The 19,819-nt window shown below is 38.9% G+C and overlaps 1 protein-coding gene across 1 annotated transcript in view; it reads right to left on the bottom strand.

Annotated features, from left to right (window-relative positions):
• Positions 1–19,432, bottom strand: part of SKA2 (spindle and kinetochore associated complex subunit 2) — a 30,857-nt gene extending 11,425 nt beyond the window's left edge. Inside the window, exons 1-2 of the mRNA XM_060081501.1 lie at positions 19,334–19,432; positions 4,163–4,249 (exon numbers count right to left, since the gene is read on the bottom strand). Of these exons, the coding sequence (XP_059937484.1) occupies positions 4,163–4,249; positions 19,334–19,366 (120 nt within the window). The 5' untranslated portion in view covers positions 19,367–19,432. The remainder of the gene's footprint in view (positions 1–4,162; positions 4,250–19,333) is intronic.
• Between the last annotated feature and the right edge of the window lie 387 nt (positions 19,433–19,819).

The raw sequence follows: 19,819 nt of genomic DNA, 5'->3' as shown, positions 1-19,819 counted from the left end.
CAACAGTGAGAGGCCCACATACCGAAAAAAATAAAAAATAAAAATAAATAAAAAGTACCCACGGGCCTCCCTGGTGGCGCAGTGGTTGAGAGTCCCCCTGCCGATGCAGGGGACACAGGTTCGTGCCCCGGTCCGGGAAGATCCCACATGCCGCGGAGCGGCTAGGCCCGTGAGCCATGGCCGCTGAGCCTGCGCGTCCGGAGCCTGTGCTCCGCAACGGGAGAGGCCACAGCAGTGAGAGGCCCGCGTACCGCAAAAAAAAAAAAAAAAAAAAAAAAGGAATGAAATTCTGACACAGGCTACACCATGGATGAACACTGAGGACATTAGTCTATGTGAAATAACCCAGTCACAAAAGGACAAATACTGTATGTGTCCACTTCTATGAGGTACCTAGAGTAGTAAAGTTTATAGAGACAGAAGGTAGAATGGTGGTTGCCAGGGGTTGGGGAGAAGGAGAAATGGGGAGTTATTGTTTAATGGATGCAGTTTCAATTTGGAAAGATGAAAAAGTTCTGGAGATGGATGGTGGTGATAGCTGTACAATGATGTAAATGTACTTAATACCACGGAACTGTATACTTAAAAATGGTGAATTTTATCTTGTATATTTTACCACAACTTAAAAAAAACAAAAAACTAATAATGTAAAATGTACAACTGTTTTAGAAAACAATTTAGCAGTTCTTCTAAATATTAAACATAGGGTTACCATGTGGCCAGGAATTCCACTCTTAGGTATATACCCAAGAGAAATGAAAGCAAATGTCTACACAAAAACTTGTGCATGAATGTTTATGGTAATATTATCATAATAGCCAAAAGGAGGAAACAACCAAACTGTCTATTAACTGAGTGAATAAATAAGAAAATGTGGTGCAGCCATACAATGAAATATTACTCAGCTGTAAAAAGGAATGAAGTACTGATTCATGTTACAACCTGGATGAACCTTTAAAACATGCTAAGTGATATCCAGAAAAGATGAAAACTCTAATTTGAAAAGATACATGCACCCCAATGTTCATAGCAGCACTATTTACAATAGCCAAGACGTGGAAGCAACCTAAATGTCCATGAACAGATGAATGGATAAGGAAGATGTGGTATATAATGGAGAAAAGACATTCTCTTCAGCAAGTGGTGTTGGGAAAGCTGGACATCCGCATGTAAATCAATGAAGTTAGAACACACCCTCATACCATACAACAAAAATAAACTCAAAATGGCTTAAAGAATTAATATAAGACATGACACCATAAAACTCCTAGAAGAGAATACAGGCAAAACATTCTCTGACATAAATTGTACCAATGTTTTCTTAGGTCAGTCTCCCAAGACAATAGAAATAGAAGCAAAAATAAACAAATGGTACCTAATCAGACTTATAAGCTTTTTTCAGGAAAAGAAACCGTAAACAAAACGAAAAGACAACCTACGGAATGGCAGAAAATATTTACAAACAATGGGACCAACAAGGGCTTAATTTCCAAAATGTACAAACAGCTCATACAACTCAATATCAAACAAACAAACAACCCAATCAAAAAATGGGCAGAAGACCTAAACAGACATTTCTCCAAAGAAGACATACAGATGGCCAACGGGCACAGGAAAGGATGCTCCGCATCACTAATTATTAGAGAAATGCAAATCAAAACCACAACGAGGTATCACCCCACACTGGTCAGAATGGCCATCATTAAAAAGTCTACAAACAATAAATGCTGGAGAGGGTGTGGAGAAAAGGGAGCCTCCTATAAACTGTGGGTGGGACTGTAAACTGGTGCAGCCACTATGGAGAACAGTCTGGAAGCTCCTCAAAAAACTAAAAATAGAACTACCATATAACCCAGCAATCCCATTCCTAGACATATATCTGGAGAAAACTCTAATTCAAAAAGATACATGGGGCTTCCCTGGTGGCGCAGTAGTTGAGAATCTGCCTGCTAATGCAGGGCACACGGGTTCGAGCCCTGGTCTGGGAGGATCCCACATGCCGCGGAGCAACTAGGCCTGTGAGCCACAACGACTGAGCCTGCACGTCTGGAGCCTGTGCTCCACAACGAGAGAGGCCGCGATAGTGAGAGGCCCACACACCGTGATGAAGACTGGCCCCCCCTTGCCACAACTGGAGAAAGTGCTCGCACAGAAACGAAGACACGATACAGCAAAAATTAATTAATTAATTCATAAACTCCTACCCCCAACATCTTCTTTAAAAAAAAAAAAAGATACATGGACCCCAATGTTCATAGCAGGACTATTTACAATAGCCACGACATGAAAGCAAGCTAAATGTCCATCGACAGATGAATGGATAAAGAAGATGTGGTATATGTATACAATGGAATACTACTCATCCATAAAATAGAATGAAATAATGCCATTTGCAGCAACATGGATGGATCTAGAGATTATCATACTAAGTGAAGTCAGAAAGAGAAAGACATATCATATGATATCAGTTATATGTAGAATCTAAAAAAAATGATACAAATGAACTTATTTACAAGACAAAAACAGACTCACAGTCATGGGAAATAAACTTATGGTTACCAAAGGGGAAGAAGCGGGGGAGGGATAAATTGGAAATTTGGGATTAACGGATATATACTACTGTATATAAAACAGATAAACAACAAGGACCTACTGTATAGCACAAGGAACTATACTCAATATCTTATAATAACCTATAATGGAAAAGAATCTGAAAAAGAATATATATATATATGTGTGTATGTATAACTGAATCACCTTGCTGTACACCTGAAACACTGTAAATCAACTATATGTCAGTTAAACAAAAAAACATGCTAAGTGAAAGAAACCAGACATAAAAAGCCACCTATTGTATGATTCCATTTATATGAAATGTTCAGACAGCAAATCTGTAGAGTTTACAGAGACAGAAAGTGGATTAGTAGTTGTTGGGAGCTGGCCAGGGGCAGGAGAAGTGGTTGCTAATGGGGAGAAACAGCTAATGGGTATGGGTTTCTTTTTGAGGTGATGAAAATATTCAAATATTTATTGTGATGATGGCTGTACAATATACTAAATTACTAAAAATTCCAATGAACTAAATATACTAAAAACCACTGAACTGTATACTTTAAAAGAGTGAATTTCATGGTATATGAATTAGAGGTCAATAAAGCTGTTTAAAAAAAAAAGTTGTAGAAGAGAAAAACAACTGGAAGTGTAACTAAAATGAGAGATGGAAGGGTGGAAGAAAAGAGGAAGCCCCACATGAAATGTTTTCCACATGGTACTCGAAAGATACTGACTCAGACGAGTGCTTTGGCCAGTCAATTAGGTGGTACCACTGCACCAGAATTGGTTGGCTGTTCTTCAGTAAAAGAGAAAAGAGGAAAAGACAAAGAAAAAGTCAAGTCAGTTAAGGAGGTAGAACAGTTAAAACTGTACTCCCATAGAATCCTGGCATTCCATTATTTCATGTAAAGCAGTAAAAACTGAACATTCACAATGCTTTCCCAATTTTATATAAAATGCTATTTTAATTTGCACTTCCACTCAATTCCCCCCAAATTTTAATTGTATAAATTTTTTGAGAAACAGTAAAATACAATATTTCTTGTCTGCTAGCAAATGCTATAAAAGATAAACATTAATGATTTAAGTGGTAAATTAATGTTTAAAAATTGTCTGCTTTATCTCTATAGAGATAGGCGTGTATACATGTAGTTATAATTTATGGCATTTAAACATAATATTATGTTTAAACCTAAACTTAGAAATAACGAAGTACATAATTTTATGCAAAAATCACAGTTCATATAACGAATTTAATAGTATATCATCATCTTCCTCAGAGAACATCATCACTGCTAGGATTTCTCCCCTCTTATTTAACCACTGCCCTAGAGGTATCTATATTCTCTCAGAATTTCAGAGGCTTCCATAGTGGTTTACACCTCTGGACTCAATAATTCTTATTTATGGGTTAAAAAAAAAAAGAGGTGCCACAAATTTCCTTGACTATGGGTATAATCTCTCCAATATTCTGTGACCAAGTTTCCAACACAGAAAAGATTCTATAAATTTAATAATGTAATTGTTATAATCTACTACTATTAGAAATACTATCAGAAAATCTTTTAATAAAATATTCTGTTAAAAAGACATTTCTTTTTCAGATTACCTTGCCTGCTGAATCAGGATAATTAGTCTTGATTTCATATTCCAGCCTGTACTGAATGTAATCCAGATCAGAGTCAGCCTTCTGGAACTAAAGATCAGCAGAAATAATTATTTCATGAACCAAAAGACGTATTACTAAACATGATACTGTAACTATTCTTTTTTCTTTATATTTTCACATATTTTAATATGATATACACTGATTTTGAAAATATGAAAATAGAAAAGTATACAAAACCTCCATCATCTAGAACATTGGTCCCCAACCTTTTTGACACCAGGGACCGGTTTTGTGGAAGATGATTTTTCCACGGAATGGGGGGGTGGGCGGGGGTGGGGATAGGGGATGGTTCAGGCTGTAATGCAAGGGATCCGCAGATGAAGCTTCGCTTGCCCACCACGCACCTCCTACTGTGCTCACCTACTGTGCAGCCTGGTTTCTAACAGGGGGCTGGGGACCCCTGATCTAGAATACCCACGCTCTATTAAGAACTAGCAATGGCTTCAAGAATTCCCTAAGGTTACTAACACTCTCATCAAATAAGCAGTTTTTCTACCTCTGGTAGGATATGTGGTTTCAAATTAAAACACTGAACAAACTTATTTTCAGGGATACTCCAGCTGTTAACATAATTTGCAACCCCATTAACCAAAGAACTACAAATATGTGCCACACAGACCAAACTTGGAAGGCTTAAAGAATCATAAATTACACAAAAAAAAGCTATATTAATACAGGAGTAGCAGTCTGAATAACTCCAATTTATTTAACCTGGGTCCTAGCGTGGGACCTTGATCTGCAGTAAACTTCTAAGAGAAAAAAGCAGAAAACTGCCATAGGCTGTAAAATACGTGTGCGTACATAGAGAAAAGTTGGGAAGGATATATATCAGGGTGTTAAAAGTGGTTTATTTCTGAATGTGATATAATCTACAAATTATTATTATTATTTTTTTTTTTCTTTTTGCGGTATGCGGGCCTCTCACTGTTGTGGCCTCTCCCGTTGCGGAGCACAGGCTCCGGATGCACAGGCCCAGCGGCCATGGCTCACGGGCCCAGCCGCTCCGCGGCATATGGGATCCTCCCAGACCGGGGCACGAACCCGTATCCCCTGCATCGGCAGGCGGACTCTCAACCACTGCGCCACCAGGGAGGCCCCAAATTATTCTTAATTTGGGGGAATTCTACATCTTTTACAAGATCTTAAAGCATGTACTGCCTTGAATTTGTCAGGGAAACAACCACCATCCTTTGAGTTTACTGTGAAAGGCAAAACATGATTTCCTCAGGGAAGGTCTCCTGTTCGTAGCCCACAGCTGAGGAGACTTTCAGACCTTTCTGTCTACTTAAGCTCTGGACTAAAGACTGCTTCTTGAAAATTTGGAGCCTTAATGGAAAAAGTATAAACCAACAAAAGCTGTTAAAAGTAGTTCTCAGATCGAATAAGCAGCAGTATACAGATATTTTTATTATATAAAAAGTAAACCAAGGGGCTTCCCTGGTGGCGCAGTGGTTGAGAGTCCGCCTGCCGATGCAGGGGACACGGGTTCGTGCCCCGGTCCGGGAAGATCCCACATGCCGCGGAGCGGCTGGGCCCGTGAGCCATGGCCGCTGAGCCTGCGCGTCCGGAGCCTGTGCTCCGCAACGGGAGAGGCCACAGCAGTGAGAGGCCCGCGTACCGCAAAAAAAAAAGTAAACCAAGGATTCTACTTTGGAAGGTCGAGTGAGGAAGAAAAAATGGTTCTCAGAAGTCAAAATGCTTCTGAAGTCAGAAGCTGTCAGTATTGAACAGAATTTCAGAAAGAGATAAACTAAAGCTTCCACCACTAATGATTTATCTCATCATTGGCCTAAATTTGATTGGAAAACTTTGCAATTAATAAAATTCTATCTTTATAACCAAAAACTTCTAGAGTAGAAATTGAAGAAAAGAGTCAGTCTTTGTTTTTAAAAAATTTCCAAGAATCAGTATCTGATTTGCATCTCTAACAGCAAGGAGTTGCTATGAGCCAGAAAAACAAATCTAGAAGTTCTCTATTTAAAAAGTGTTTATAATGTTTTCCAAAATGGAGGCATTTCATTTGTCATATATACTTGTTCTATTAGCTGCCATGATTAAATCAATAATTAGACTTCTTTAAGCATATTAGTAATTACTATATATGTATGTGTGTATATATAAAGAAATTCCTGTTGGCATAATTCCCACATTAAAATATGCTCAAGAATTATCTATACCTTTATATAAAAAAGTACACTAACCTGTATGACATGTGGAGGGAAAGTAGGGGGAGGGGATGGGATAGAACAAATCAAATTAAGCAAAGGCTCTACACATTGAAGACCTGATTTGTTTTAATTTTTGAAGTAGACCACAAGTCTGTAGCTTTAAGTATAATTCAAGGCCTTGTATAACATGCTAAAGAGTAATTTTAAATAAAAGTTTTTAAAACTTATTAAGTTACCACAAAATTCTTACGAGTATGGGATTTGTTGCTCCAGGGTTACCTTAAAATAGAATCTCTATTCTAGGAGCCCTTGTTTATGGAACAGATATTCTTAAGCCTATATGTTTTTGTTTTTTTAAATTTATTTATTTATTTTTGGCTGTGTTGGGTCTTCGTTGCTGCGCGTGGGCTTTCTCTAGCTGCGGTGAGCGGGGTCTACTCTTCGTTGCGGTGCGCGGGCGTCTCACTGCGGTGGCTTCTCTTGTTTTGGAGCACTGGCTCTAGGCGCAGCAGGCTTCAGTAGCTGTGGCACACGGGCTTAGTTGCTCCGCGGCATGTGGGATCTTCCAGGACCAGGGCTGGAACCCATGTCCCCTGCATTGGCAGGTGGATTCTTAACCACTGTGCCACCAGGGAAGTCCCAAGCCTATGTTTTTTAACTTGGTATTTTAGTTCTGCTTAAATTTATCTAGTATAATCCCACAGTCCATTTAACAATGTCTTCTCTTCAAGAGAGTGGTTTCAGCTATGGCTTCACGTAATACCTGGGGGTCCACAATGTACTAAAATCACCAAATAGTACCAAAAAGAAGTGGTTCCTTCCCTTAAGTAATTTATATTTTAATAAGATACCAGGGGCTTCCCTGGTGGTCCAGTGGTTAACACTCTGCGCTTCCAGTGCAGGGGGCCCATGTTCAATCCCTGGTCAGGGAACTAGATCTCACATTGCACAACTAAAAGATCCCACATGCCACAACTAAAATCCCGCATTCTGCACCTGAGACCCAGCACAGCCAAACAAACAAACAAATAAATAAAAGACACCAAAGAGTGTGCTTCCAATCAATGGCATGATGGAGCCGGCTAAATTTTTAGGAATTTTTGCAAGCCAATTGTTAAACACAGGCATCACTAAAAATTAAATTATTAAACTTACAACTAAATAAATTATTAAAAACAAATATATACAGAAACTTCCTAGTTATTTTACTATATTTTACTCTTATCTATGCTCTTGAGGTCTATCATTATCTATACAGTAGAAATATATCACATGCTACTATTGCATGTCTTTCCAACTCCATTTTCAGTGACATCATGCTGATAGCTTAAAGTCAGCTAGGGTGGAAATATATACACCAGGGAAATTGGTAAATGCTAAAATTCAGGACTTCCCACTTTCCCACCACAGCTACACTTATACGTATACCACTGCTTTCAAAAGGTTTTTAAAACAATTTCCATCCCCCCTTTAAGTAATATACCCACACTTCTATTTGGAAAATATTTCAGAGAACAAATAGAATTTTAAACAGATTTTAAAAGACAGGGGGTACAGGGAATAGGGAGTTATTGTTTAACATGTGGAGTTTCTGTTTGGAAAGATGAAGTTCTGGAGATGGATGGTGGTGATGGTTGCACAATGATGAGAACGTACTTAATACTGCTGAGTTCTTTACATTTTAAATGCCTAAAATGGTAAATTTTGTGTGTATTTAACCACAATTTAAAAACTTTTTTAAAAGAGGAAAAACAGTTTGAGAGTAGAATGTTATCCTCCTTGAAGAACTGCACAGAACATTTTGTGATAAAACCTAGGGGAAGTATTTACTTATTAGCAAAGTCAGTGGGCTGTGGATTAAGCAGGGGACAAAAAAGGAAAAAGGGTGCCAATGCAATGTTGAGAAAGAGAAAAACAATGAAGACTCTCTGATCTGAACCCCTCATTTTATAAATGAAGAAATAGTCTAAGTGACTTCCCTCCAGTTCTATTTTCATTACTCTGTTTTTATGTAGTTAGATCAAAGTTATACATGACATTAAATCCAATAAGAATCACATAGATGGGAGAAAAATGTAAAGACTTTACCTAATATTAAATTTAAAGTTTTTTTAAGTTTTAAATCTAATATCTCTGCAGTTAGTCCATTAAAAAATTCTCTCTGAATATAACCTGGTAGTATGGTACAGAAGAAAAGAAAATAAGAGGATTGAGATATGTGGCGGAAGTTCTTGTCCTGGTCTCACTAACCAGCTATGTGGCCTCCAGTATCTTCCCTCTCTCTGAGTCTCTCCTATTAAATGAGAGAGATGGAAATCTAATCCCTTTCAACACTAAACTTCTATTATTTCATTATACCACAAATAAACCAAAGTTTAATTTGTCAAAATGTTAAAATTAAGGAAAATGTTTCTTTTTTCTAATATATAAAAATTGGGGGTTTCCCTGGTGGTGCAGTGGTTAAGAATACGCCTGCCAATGCAGGGGACACGGGTTTGAGCCCTGGTCTGGGAAGATCTCACATGCCTCAGAGCAACTAAGCCCGTGCGCCACAACTACTGAGCCTGCGCTCTAGAGCCCGTGAGCCACAACTACTGAAGCCCGCGTGCCACAACTACTGAAGCCCGCTTGCCTAGAGCTCACGCTCTGCAACAAGGGAAGCCATCGCAGTGAGAAGCCTGTGCACCGCAACAAAGAGTAGCCACCGCTGGCCGCAGGTAGAGAAAGCCCGCGCGCAGCAACGAAGACCCAATGCAGCCAAAAATAAATTTTTTAAAAAAATGTGACCTTTGAGTTCCAGATTTTAATGTATGTATTGAAAAGTAGCTTCTACTATTTGTTTTCCTTCTAAACAAAGATGACTGTTGCTTCAGTTTCAGCTGCATCATTTCTGCAACCTGCCCATTGTTCTTCCCAAACACCAAAACCCTATAAGCAATATTGCACTACTCAGAACTATTTACACAGCAGAGACAATATCGATAGGGTTCTAGGATCTGGTGACAAACAGGAAAATTTTTAGTTACACGGTAGGAAATTTACTGACCAATTATGACAGTCTCCAAAACTCATTAGTGACTGATTAATGGAACAAAATGATATTGCTAAACTTCATTCACATTGGAAGCCTTGTAAACAATGAGGTTGCTGTTTAATTAGTTTTAGCTACCTGTCTTATTTTTAGGCATATTAGAATATTTAAAATAAAACTAGTGAATTTTTTAAAGCCCAAGACATTCATATTTCATATTCGCAGTTTTTCTCTAAATCAGTAATAAAAATAAATGGGAAAAGTTTTATATCAATCCTAAGAGTGGTAAATAAAATATGCAATTTAGCTGGGAAAAGTTCATGGAAATCAATGTTAAAGCCCCAAAGACCACCAAATTACATTCTGCCAATTGGACATCCTTGGAAGAAGACTGGGATTGTAAGGAAGATACTGTACAAATGGGAAAAAATACTTCAGGAAATAATTTAGAGTTTTAGAGAGCATGCCACATATTTCACAAACACAACATTCTGTCATACTAGTTTTTATTATGATAAGCTTTAGGCTTTAGATAAAAGGCACACTGTATGACATACCACTCAAGTATTTGGCAGCAAGGAGAAAAGAACATAATTGCAGCACAGTTTAAAAAACATTTCCTCTTTACAAAAACCCATAGATTCTCACTGCCACAATAACGCTCCCTTTCAAAAGGACCAGCTCCAAACACATCCTCTTCTGAGAGAGCCTGTCTCAACAACATCAAAACACAGGGAAATGAAGGGGGGAAATACGGCAGCCTTGCCTCTGGTGAGAGGAGTTGGTAGAGGTATGTTCTGGACTCAGTAGCTAGGCTTAGAAATACATTTTCCATAGAAACATTGTTTTAAGGGCAAATTAGGTATCTTCACATTCCTAGATCTAGGTTAGCTGTATTATCAACCAAAGAAACTATTTAAAGCACCCCTTTCCTTACATTCCCATCTCTCCAATACAGGTTTAGAAACACCTTTATGACTCTCATTTTATTTTTTTCATGGCTAAAGTTTACCAAGTCATGTCTTACATTACAATCATTTGTTTGCATGGTACTGTCACCATTCGATTTCAAGTTTCTTGCTGGCAAGAGCCTTGTCTTTTCGCTTCTATATCCCTGGTTTTTAATATGCAGTGAAAAATGGGAATAGATTAAAGAACATTTATTCATTTGAAAGAACAGCCTGGGAATCCAACCACATTCTAAAGCCAGTTTTAATAAATATTTCAAGCTCCTAACAAGTTGAGCGCCACCTCTAATGTCTACACAATCACAATTGGTTTTTTGTATATTTCTGCTAGAGAGTTGACTATTATCCACTCTCTTCCAGAGAGAACAAACACATGTCTATGCTCGTCTGAAACAGATAAGCAGCAATATGCACAAGCACCCAGTTACAGACATGTTATTTTAGGCAAATAACAACATCAAAGCAGAAGAAAGTGTGAAGTTTCAAGTTCATCAGTTCCTAATCTGCAGGCTTTTTTTTTTTTTTTTGCGGTACGCGGGCCTCTCACTGTTGTGGCCTCTCCCGTTGTGGAGCACAGGCTCCGGACGTGCAGGCTCAGCGGCCATGGCTCACGGGCCCAGCCGCTCCATGGCATGTGGGATCTTCCCGGACCGGGGCACGAACCCGTGTCCCCTGCATCAACAGGTGGACTCTCAACCACTGCGCCACCAGGGAAGCCCTGCAGGCTTTTATGTAACAATTAAGAGAGTAGTACACACGAGCCTGACTTTATCAGTTAAAGTAGTCTATTTAACTTTTTGTAAGCTTTCAGGATCTTAGGTTATTTACGCTAACTGTGCTATGGACACATAATAGACTACAGGGACAGAGTTAGATTTTCATAGATAGAATGAACCTGGTTTAGAAAAAATAAAAATATACCTACAAAAGAATCTAGAATAGGGACTTCCCTGGTGGCACAGTGGTTAAGAATCCACCTGCCAACGCCGGGGACAAAGGGTTCAATACCTGGTCCGGGAAGATCCCACATGCTGTAGAGCAACTAAGCCCGAGCGCCACAACTACTGAGCCTGCGCTCTAGAGCCCACGAGCCACAACTACTGAGCCCACGTGCCACAACTACTGAAGCCCACACACCTAGAGCCTGTGCTCCACAACAAGAGAAGCCACCGCCACGAGAAGCCCACGCACCGTAATGAAGAGTAGCCCCCGCTCGCCACAACTAGAGAAAGCCCACACGCAGCAACAAAGACTCAACGCAGCCAAAAATACATAAATAATAAATAAATAATTTTTTAAAAAAAGAATCTAGAATATACAACGTAGTCTTTTTTTTTAATTAATTAAGTAATTTATTTTTGGCTGCTTTGGGTCTTCATCATTGGGGCTGTGTTGCTGAGCCGGGGCTTCTCTTCGTTGTGGTGCGCAGGCTTCTCATTGCAGTGGCTTCTCTTGTTGCAGAGCATGGGCTCTAGGCGTGCGGGCTTCAGTAGTTGTGGCACGTGGGCTCAGTAGTTGTGGCTTGGGGGCTCTACAGCGCAGGCTCAGTAGTTGTGGCGGATGGGCTTAGTTGCTCCGTGGCATGTGGGATCTTCCCGGACCAGGGATCGAACCTTCTGTCCCCTGTGTTGACAGGTGGATTCTTAACCACTGCGCCACCAGGGAAGTCCTCCTTTTCATTATTTTTTTTTTAAGACTTCTCTGTTATTTATGGTATCCTATGCCTTATAAATAAATTGGGCAATAAAGAGTGTAGAATACAGAAATCAACATATAATTTTATGAGAAGTCATTAAATTTCCCTATATTTTATCCAAAACCTTAACTGGGTGTTTATATGTAATATGTTTATATTTTATCCAAAACCTTAACTGGGTGTTTATATTCTGAACACAGAAATCAATATATAATTTTATCAGAAGTCATTAAATTTCCCTGTATTTTATCCAAAACCATAACTGGGTGTTTATAAGATTTTTTTTTTAATTAAGGAACACAGGTTCATAATTACTACAGAACATGAATATTTACAATAATTTTAAATGTTCAGAATGTAATAAAGGAAAAGTGTGGTGGAGGTTTTCAACTTAATAGCTAGAATTGATTTTACTGGTTCTTCATCTCAACCTCCCTGCCCCCCATCTCAAAACTGTACTGAACAACTTGAGGTTTCCCCCACTTGTGCAACACCTCTGGACTTTCACACGTACCGTTTCCTTTGCCTGGAACGTTTTCTGTTTCCTTCACTGGCTAATCCCTACTCACCCTTCCAGTCTCAGATTATCTCTCACCTCTAACAAGACACCTTCCCGGGCTTCCCTGGTGGTGTAGTGGTTGAGAGTCCGCCTGCCGATACAGGGGACACGGGTTCGTGCCCCGGTCCGGGAAGATCCCACATGCCGCGGAGCGGCTGAGCCCGTGAGCCACGGCCACTGAGCCTGCGCGTCCGGAGCCTGTGCTCCGCAACGGGAGAGGCCACAGCAGTGAGAGGCCTGCGTACCAAAAAAAAAAAAAGAAACCTTCCCCAGGTTAGGTGCCTCTTTCCAATGTGCCCCCCGACAACAACTGATATTTACTTATCCCATCATGGCATCTGTCTCAATGTATTTACCCATATCTCCCAGATAAGTTCCTTAATATCTCTAGACTCTGGTACCAGCCTGCCCTAGTAACACTTACCAAAAGAAAGTATGACGTACTATCATCTAAAACTGGAGAAATTAAAGAGAGGAGAGGAGGAATTAATAAGAACTACTACAACTCTCACATCGTCTAACAAAAATAAATTGTTCTGAAAAGCTATATTTATTTTACAGTCACTAATCACTACATGAAAATCTTAAATGAAAACTGAGACTATTTCCTCATTTATAAAATGAGAACAAAAACAATGAATTAAAGAATCAACAATTGACTTATTTAGGACTTCCTTGGTGGTACAGTGGTTAAGAATCCGCCTGCCAATGCAGGGGACACAGATTCAAGCCCTGGTCCCGGAAGATCCCACATGCCGCGGAGCAACTAAGCCCGCGTGCCACAACTACTGAGCCAGGGAGCCACAACTACTGAAGCCCGTGCCCCTAGAGCCCGTGCTCCACAACAAGAGAAGCCACTGCAATGAGAAGCCCGTGCATCACAACGAAGAGTAGCCCCAGCTTGCTGCAACTAGAGAAAGCTCACATTCAGCAACAGACCCAACACAGCCAAAAATAAATAAATTAATTAATTTTTAAAAAATCACGCTAAACAGGTTATTTAAAAAAAAATAAGACCTAGAAACTGAAAATTGTAAAACACCATTGAGAGAAATTTTAAAAGACCTAATTAATGGAGAGATAATGTTCATGTATCAGAAGGCTCAATATTGTTAAGATAGCGATTCTCCCAAATTGTTCTTTAGATTCAACATAATCCCAACCAAAACCCCAGTACGCTTCTTTTTTTAATAGAAATTGACAGAAAAATTATTTGGAAATGCAAATTAATTTAAAAGTTTTAGAAAACAAGAGCAATGGGTGAAGCCTTATACTAGATGATTTCAAGGCTTCCTAACAAAAATTAACTCAAAATGGACTGAGATCTAAATGTAAAAACTAAAACTATAAATCTTCTAGAAGAAAACATTTGTGACCTCGAGCTAAGCAAAGAATTCTTAGATAGAACACAGAAGGCATAAACCATAGAAGAATAAAATGTATAAACTGGACTCCATCAAAAAATTTTAAGGGAGAAGGCAAATAGATAAAATTAAAGGACTCTTGTAATAATAAAAAGACAACTCAATTTGAAAATAGGCAAAAGATTTTAACAGATATTCACTGAAGAAGATATACCAACTTCAAATAAGCACATGAAAAGATGTTCAATACCATTAGCCATTAAGGAAATGCAAATTGAAACTATAATGAGATACCACTACACACCTACTAGAATGGCTAAAATGAAGAAGACTGACAATAGTACCATGTGTTGGTGAGGACTTGGAGAAACTGGAACCCTAATACAGAGTTTTGGAAAAGATTTTAGCAATTTCTTTTAAGATCAATCATACTTTTATCACGCTGCCCAAGAGAAATGAAAACATTATGTCCAAATAAAGACTTGTATTATAATGTTTAGAACAACTATTCATAATAGGCAAAATCTGGAAATAACAAAGTCCATAATCTGGTGAACAGATAAACAATTTGTGATATTCTAGACAATGGAATACTACTCATCAATAAAAATGGTCCAACTCCTAATACATGCAACAACATGGGTGAATCTTAAAAGCATTATGCTAAGTGTAAGAAGCCAGACACGAAAGACTAGAAGGTCTGTGTATATGATTTCATTTTTATGAACTTCTAGGAAAGGCAAAACTAGAGGTCTGTGGCTGCCAGGGAGTTTGGGAGGTTTACTGCAAAGGGTCATAAGGGAACTTTTTATGGTGAGGGAAATGTTCTGTATCATGACTGGTGGTGGTGGTTACAAGACTGTACACATTTATCAAAACTCATGAAATTGTACAACTAAAATTGTTGAGTTTTACTCTATTCAAATTATATCTCAAACTGATTACAAAAAAACAAGTGATGGAGTCACATTTTATTATATCTCATAATTACAAAAAAAACATTAAGACATGCATTCTAAAGTTTTAAACTCAAGCATTTACTATACAATACACAAAATTAACACCAATTAAGATTTGAGGCAGGTTACCACAGGAAATATACAGCAAAGATTGTATTCATCACATACTAATTCATCGTGAAACTCAATTAAAGAAAACCTGAGATTTGTCAGAACCTATCCAAACCTGTAACAGAAAGAAGCAAATGACAAAGTACTACTTGTTTAGACAAGCCATAACAACTTTAGCTATAAAATGTATCCTCTCAGTGTGTTTCATAATGCATTACAGTGGTGAATTTTTAATTAGTTGAAAACATTTTTTTTCAAATTATAACTTCCTAAAACATATACTTTGTAATAAAATTATATAGTTTTTAGCAACAAAGGTTGTGGTAAATTACTCACAGACACTGAAGAAAGACGTAAGGCAAGAACCAAAATTCTGGTGTACATTCTGCTTTCAGATGCTTTGACAATACTATTGCACTGCTAGCTGTAAAGTACAGTAGTGCAATAAAGTCAGAGCATTCGTTAGCAGTAATAGGTAGGAAAGACACACAAGAGCATCTTGCATCAGTTGAAGCTTCATTGTGAAAAGGATACAAAGAAGGGTTGCCTCTTTGGACAGAAGACATCCAAAACCTAAGAACATTTATAGCAATGTTAAAAAAAAAAAAAAAAAAAAGAAGAAGACTAGGATTTAAATATCAAAGTGGTATTGTTTTTGACTACTAACCTATGATTAATATGCAAACTGAAAACATGCATAGATGTAGAAAGGAATGTTGTAAATATGTTATAAGCTGTATAAGTTATTCACATGGGTATTGTTAATACCTCAGGACTGGTATTAACAAAACAGGTTATAATTACTACTTAAGGCAAAGTTGTGAAAATATTTCTGTTCTGCTGAGATGTGTTGGTTAGCTCCTCCATAGCAATTGACCGATTAACTGTCATATAAAATTAGCCTTTTGAGTAAGATTACCAAAGAAAATAAATGAAAAGTGAAATAACATTTCCCAATTTCTATAAACCCTATCTCTCTCGAATCTAAACTACAATATAAAAAGCACTTACCATCTTATCTCAAGAGTTCACAGACTTCCAGGGAATCAATGTGTCGTAAACAGGATACCAATAGCCCTACTTAACTGAATGCTATGAAAGGGGATTTTAAAATTTCAGATAACCCCTAAAACATCTTAAATATAAGAGAAAACATCTCCATTTCCTTCAAGCGCAGAAAAATCAAAGAGAAAATAATAATGGGAGGAGGAGAGGGCCCTGAGATTCAAGAGGTTTCCTTGGATTCAAGCCAATTAACATTCTAACCTTTTAACTGGTAAGAAACCTTTGTGAAGTCAGATGTCAACAAAGAAATAGAAATAGTATCATAGTATCACATTGCACTACCTTTTGTGTACAATCTCTAGCTGTATCACAAAAGAAGGACACTAGACAAATACCACTCAGTCAATAAGTGAAGGGAAAAAAGTTATAGAACAAAGATTACCCTACAATGAGTTTATTCCTCCATTAATAATGTTGACTGATGCAAAAACACTTTCCATTATTTTCACCAATCTTCCTTTAAATGATCCAGTTCAGCTACTTGGTTGGATTGAGCCTACTAAGAAATGAACTCAAATTCAGGACAGCTGGAAGATGAATGTCTTGACCTCAAATCCTAGGCCACATAACTCAGATATTAGAATATTTCAACTCTGCTAGCCAAGGATCAGGTTTTAAAAACAAGTATTTAAAAACAAATGTTTAAAATATCGTACATTAAAGCATATATGTGGAACCGAGAAAAATGGTACAGATGAACCTGTTTGCAAGGCAGAAATAGAGACACAAGTAGAGAACAAACATATGGACACCAAGGGGGGAAATGGGGGGTGGGATGAATTGGCAGATTGGGATTGACATATATACACTAATATGTATAAAACAGATAATAAGAAAAAAAATAAAATTAAAAAAACAAATGTTTAATTTTCTGAATCAGGGGTTAAAACTAGAAAAAAATATGAAAATTTTAAACTTAAGAGGATCAGGATACTTGTCTGATATCTTAAAAAATTCAGATAAGTACTTTCTTTTCAAAGTTAGATAATAGGTATTCTATTTCACTTATTAAATATTCAACATTGGTTCCTCAACAAATCCTTTTATTCAAGTAATATAAAACCAAAAATCAGAGGATTGTACAGGAAATCATTTACCTTTGGAAACTTAGAAAATAAACCAGTTCACAGATATAACATTTTTTTCTAAAAGCACATGGCAAATCTAAAGGTGAGATGTATGGTCTTATGCCACCCAATCAGTACAAAGCAGTAATAATAAAAGTGTACTTGTTCAAATACAATTTTTAAATCCTAATAATTATGGAAACAAACTAATAATTTGAACGGGAAAAAAAAAGTTATGACTAAGTTAGTTAAAATGAATTTAAGAAGAAAGACCTGTTTTCTTCTCTTCCTCTCATAAAAAAGAATTTTTAAAAACTACCCCATCATTCAAACACCTAAAAGTTCGAGTCTGGCTACCTCATAATTTTCTAAAACCTACTTTTTTTTCAAGATGTACACGTAATTGCTTTCCCCTTAAAATAAAATGTGTTCAGTCTTAAACATGTCCTGTGAGAGTATTGACCCTAATGCAAACTCCAGAAAAGGCTTCATTGGTACCTCAAAATTAAAAGCCAACTTGAGAGGGGGAAAAAAAAAACTGTTAAAAGCAGAATTAGTATCATTTAGCATCTTACAATTAGGCAGAAATATCCATCTGGTGGGAGGAATTCATAATGGAGGAGATGGGCAAGACAATGTTAACATCTGTGCCTCGTTGGCAGAATCAAATTACAATACTTAACACTGTTTTTTTGTTTTGTTTTTTGAAAGACAATGATAAGAATAACAAGACTTTGAACTAAAAGTTCATTATTTAGGGTTTGGAAAGCTGCAGAAAATTCTTCCTTCTTTGCTGCCATTTCTCACCTTCCCAATTCCCACACACAGCCCCCACAAAGAAAATCAAAATTCAAAACGTTAGAAGCAAATGAAAGTCAATTTTGTATATGAGAGCCACTACAATTCATTAATACATCAGAAGAAAACAGTAATAAGATATATCAAGGTCTCGCATTTTCTGGGGGTGAGGATCTTCCAAGAGCACTATACGTTGCAGATATTAAAGAGACCCAAGGTTCAGCTTGGACAAGAGTAGCACAGGCACAAATGATACTTAAGGGGTAACGCCAAGGAATGGCAGGCAGAAGAGGAGAGGACTGTGATGGAGATTCTGGCTTTTTTACTTAATCTTGTTGTTTTTCTTTAACAAAAAAACGGACAGGAGTTCAATGGTGGGTGCGTCCTCCAACTTCCCCATTTTAAAGGAAGCCAGCCCAATCCAAACACTCGTAATGCCTTGTGGGTAAAGGGACTGAAGATAAAACAAGGGAACTAAGAAAAAAGCGCGGGCATTCAAGCCGGTAGTCTAGGGAAGGGAGGGAGAGAATAAAGAGGACAAGTGAGGGAAGAATCCAAAGAAAAAACTAGGACGGCCCTCCAGTTTGGCGCCCTAGAGCAGGCCAAGCAGCCGCGGGAGTCCTTCCCAATTATTCGCCCCCGCCCCCTACTTTCACAATGAATGAAACTAGGCAACTCCAGAGCAGCGGAGCCTCCCACGTCCCAGGTCCCGCCCGCGCTCCAGGAAAAGAAGCTCGTGGTTGAGATTCCCAAGGCTCACACCTCTCCCCCACCCAAGGGCCAAACTGGTCTAGGGGCTTCCTTGGCCGCTAAGAAGTTGTGCACGCAACTCTCGCACCCTTTCTCAGCCTGCCCCGGGCTAAATATGAACGCTTCAGCCCTAAAGGGATTCCTCTCCCCCACTCCCTGTTTATTCCCCACCCTCCATCCCCCTTTCTCGGACTGTGAACAACCTCTCCCCTTCTTGGGGCGTTTAGAGACCATTACAGTCAGGTCTTTTGGTGGAAATACACAGAACGCTGTTTGCACCAGCCACAGTTCCTCGAGAGGCGAAAAGGTAAGGGCAAGAAACAAGGAATTCCAAAGGCCCCCGTACCCCCAGCATCTCCCGCCATTTCCCTCACGAGTTTCCCGGATGTAACCCCTTCCCCCCGCGGCGGTTAAGAGACCAGGCGGCGGCGACTCCCTTTGGTGCAGGAGGAGGAGCTCGAGTCTAGTCCAGCCTCCTCCGCCCAGGGTTTCCGGCGACTCCAAATTGCGTTCCACTTTGGAGGCCATCGGGGAAGAATAAACTACCCAGTGGATCTCCTTCATTTTACACTCACCATCAGTTCCAGCTTATCGACCTCCGCCTCCATGTTGAATAGTTGACATTCCTCAGACCGCGGCGGCGCTTAAGCCGCAAACCGTACTAGCACTGAGGGTCCCTATTGGACAGCTGTCATTCAACGTCTCCCGCTCATTGGTTCCTCCGCTTCACCGGCGCCCGCCCATTGGCGACTGGGAAACGCCCCTCCGCATGAAACACCTTTTCCTGTTGGGCAAGGACACAAAACGCCGCAGGAGGATTGGCTCCTGTACCCTTTTTTTTTCCATTGGCTGCACCCTCATCTCTACTTTCAATTTCACAGTTAGAGTTCAGCAGAGAAGAGCTTGCGATTGGTGCAATCGGAAGAAAAGCCAACCAATTACACAAAAGCTTCCAGAAACAGCAAAGGGGACGTGACACACCTTTCCTCTCCAGCTTCCCCTCCACTTCGCTCCCGCCTTCCTCCATATTCATACAAGAAGCGCCTCAGCTCTGATTGGCC

Source organism: Mesoplodon densirostris, chromosome 18 (genome assembly GCF_025265405.1).
Source record: "Mesoplodon densirostris isolate mMesDen1 chromosome 18, mMesDen1 primary haplotype, whole genome shotgun sequence".
NCBI lineage: Eukaryota > Metazoa > Chordata > Mammalia > Artiodactyla > Ziphiidae > Mesoplodon > Mesoplodon densirostris.
The sequence above is the reverse complement of the archived record's forward strand: the minus strand, read 5'-3'. Positions and strand labels throughout refer to the sequence as shown.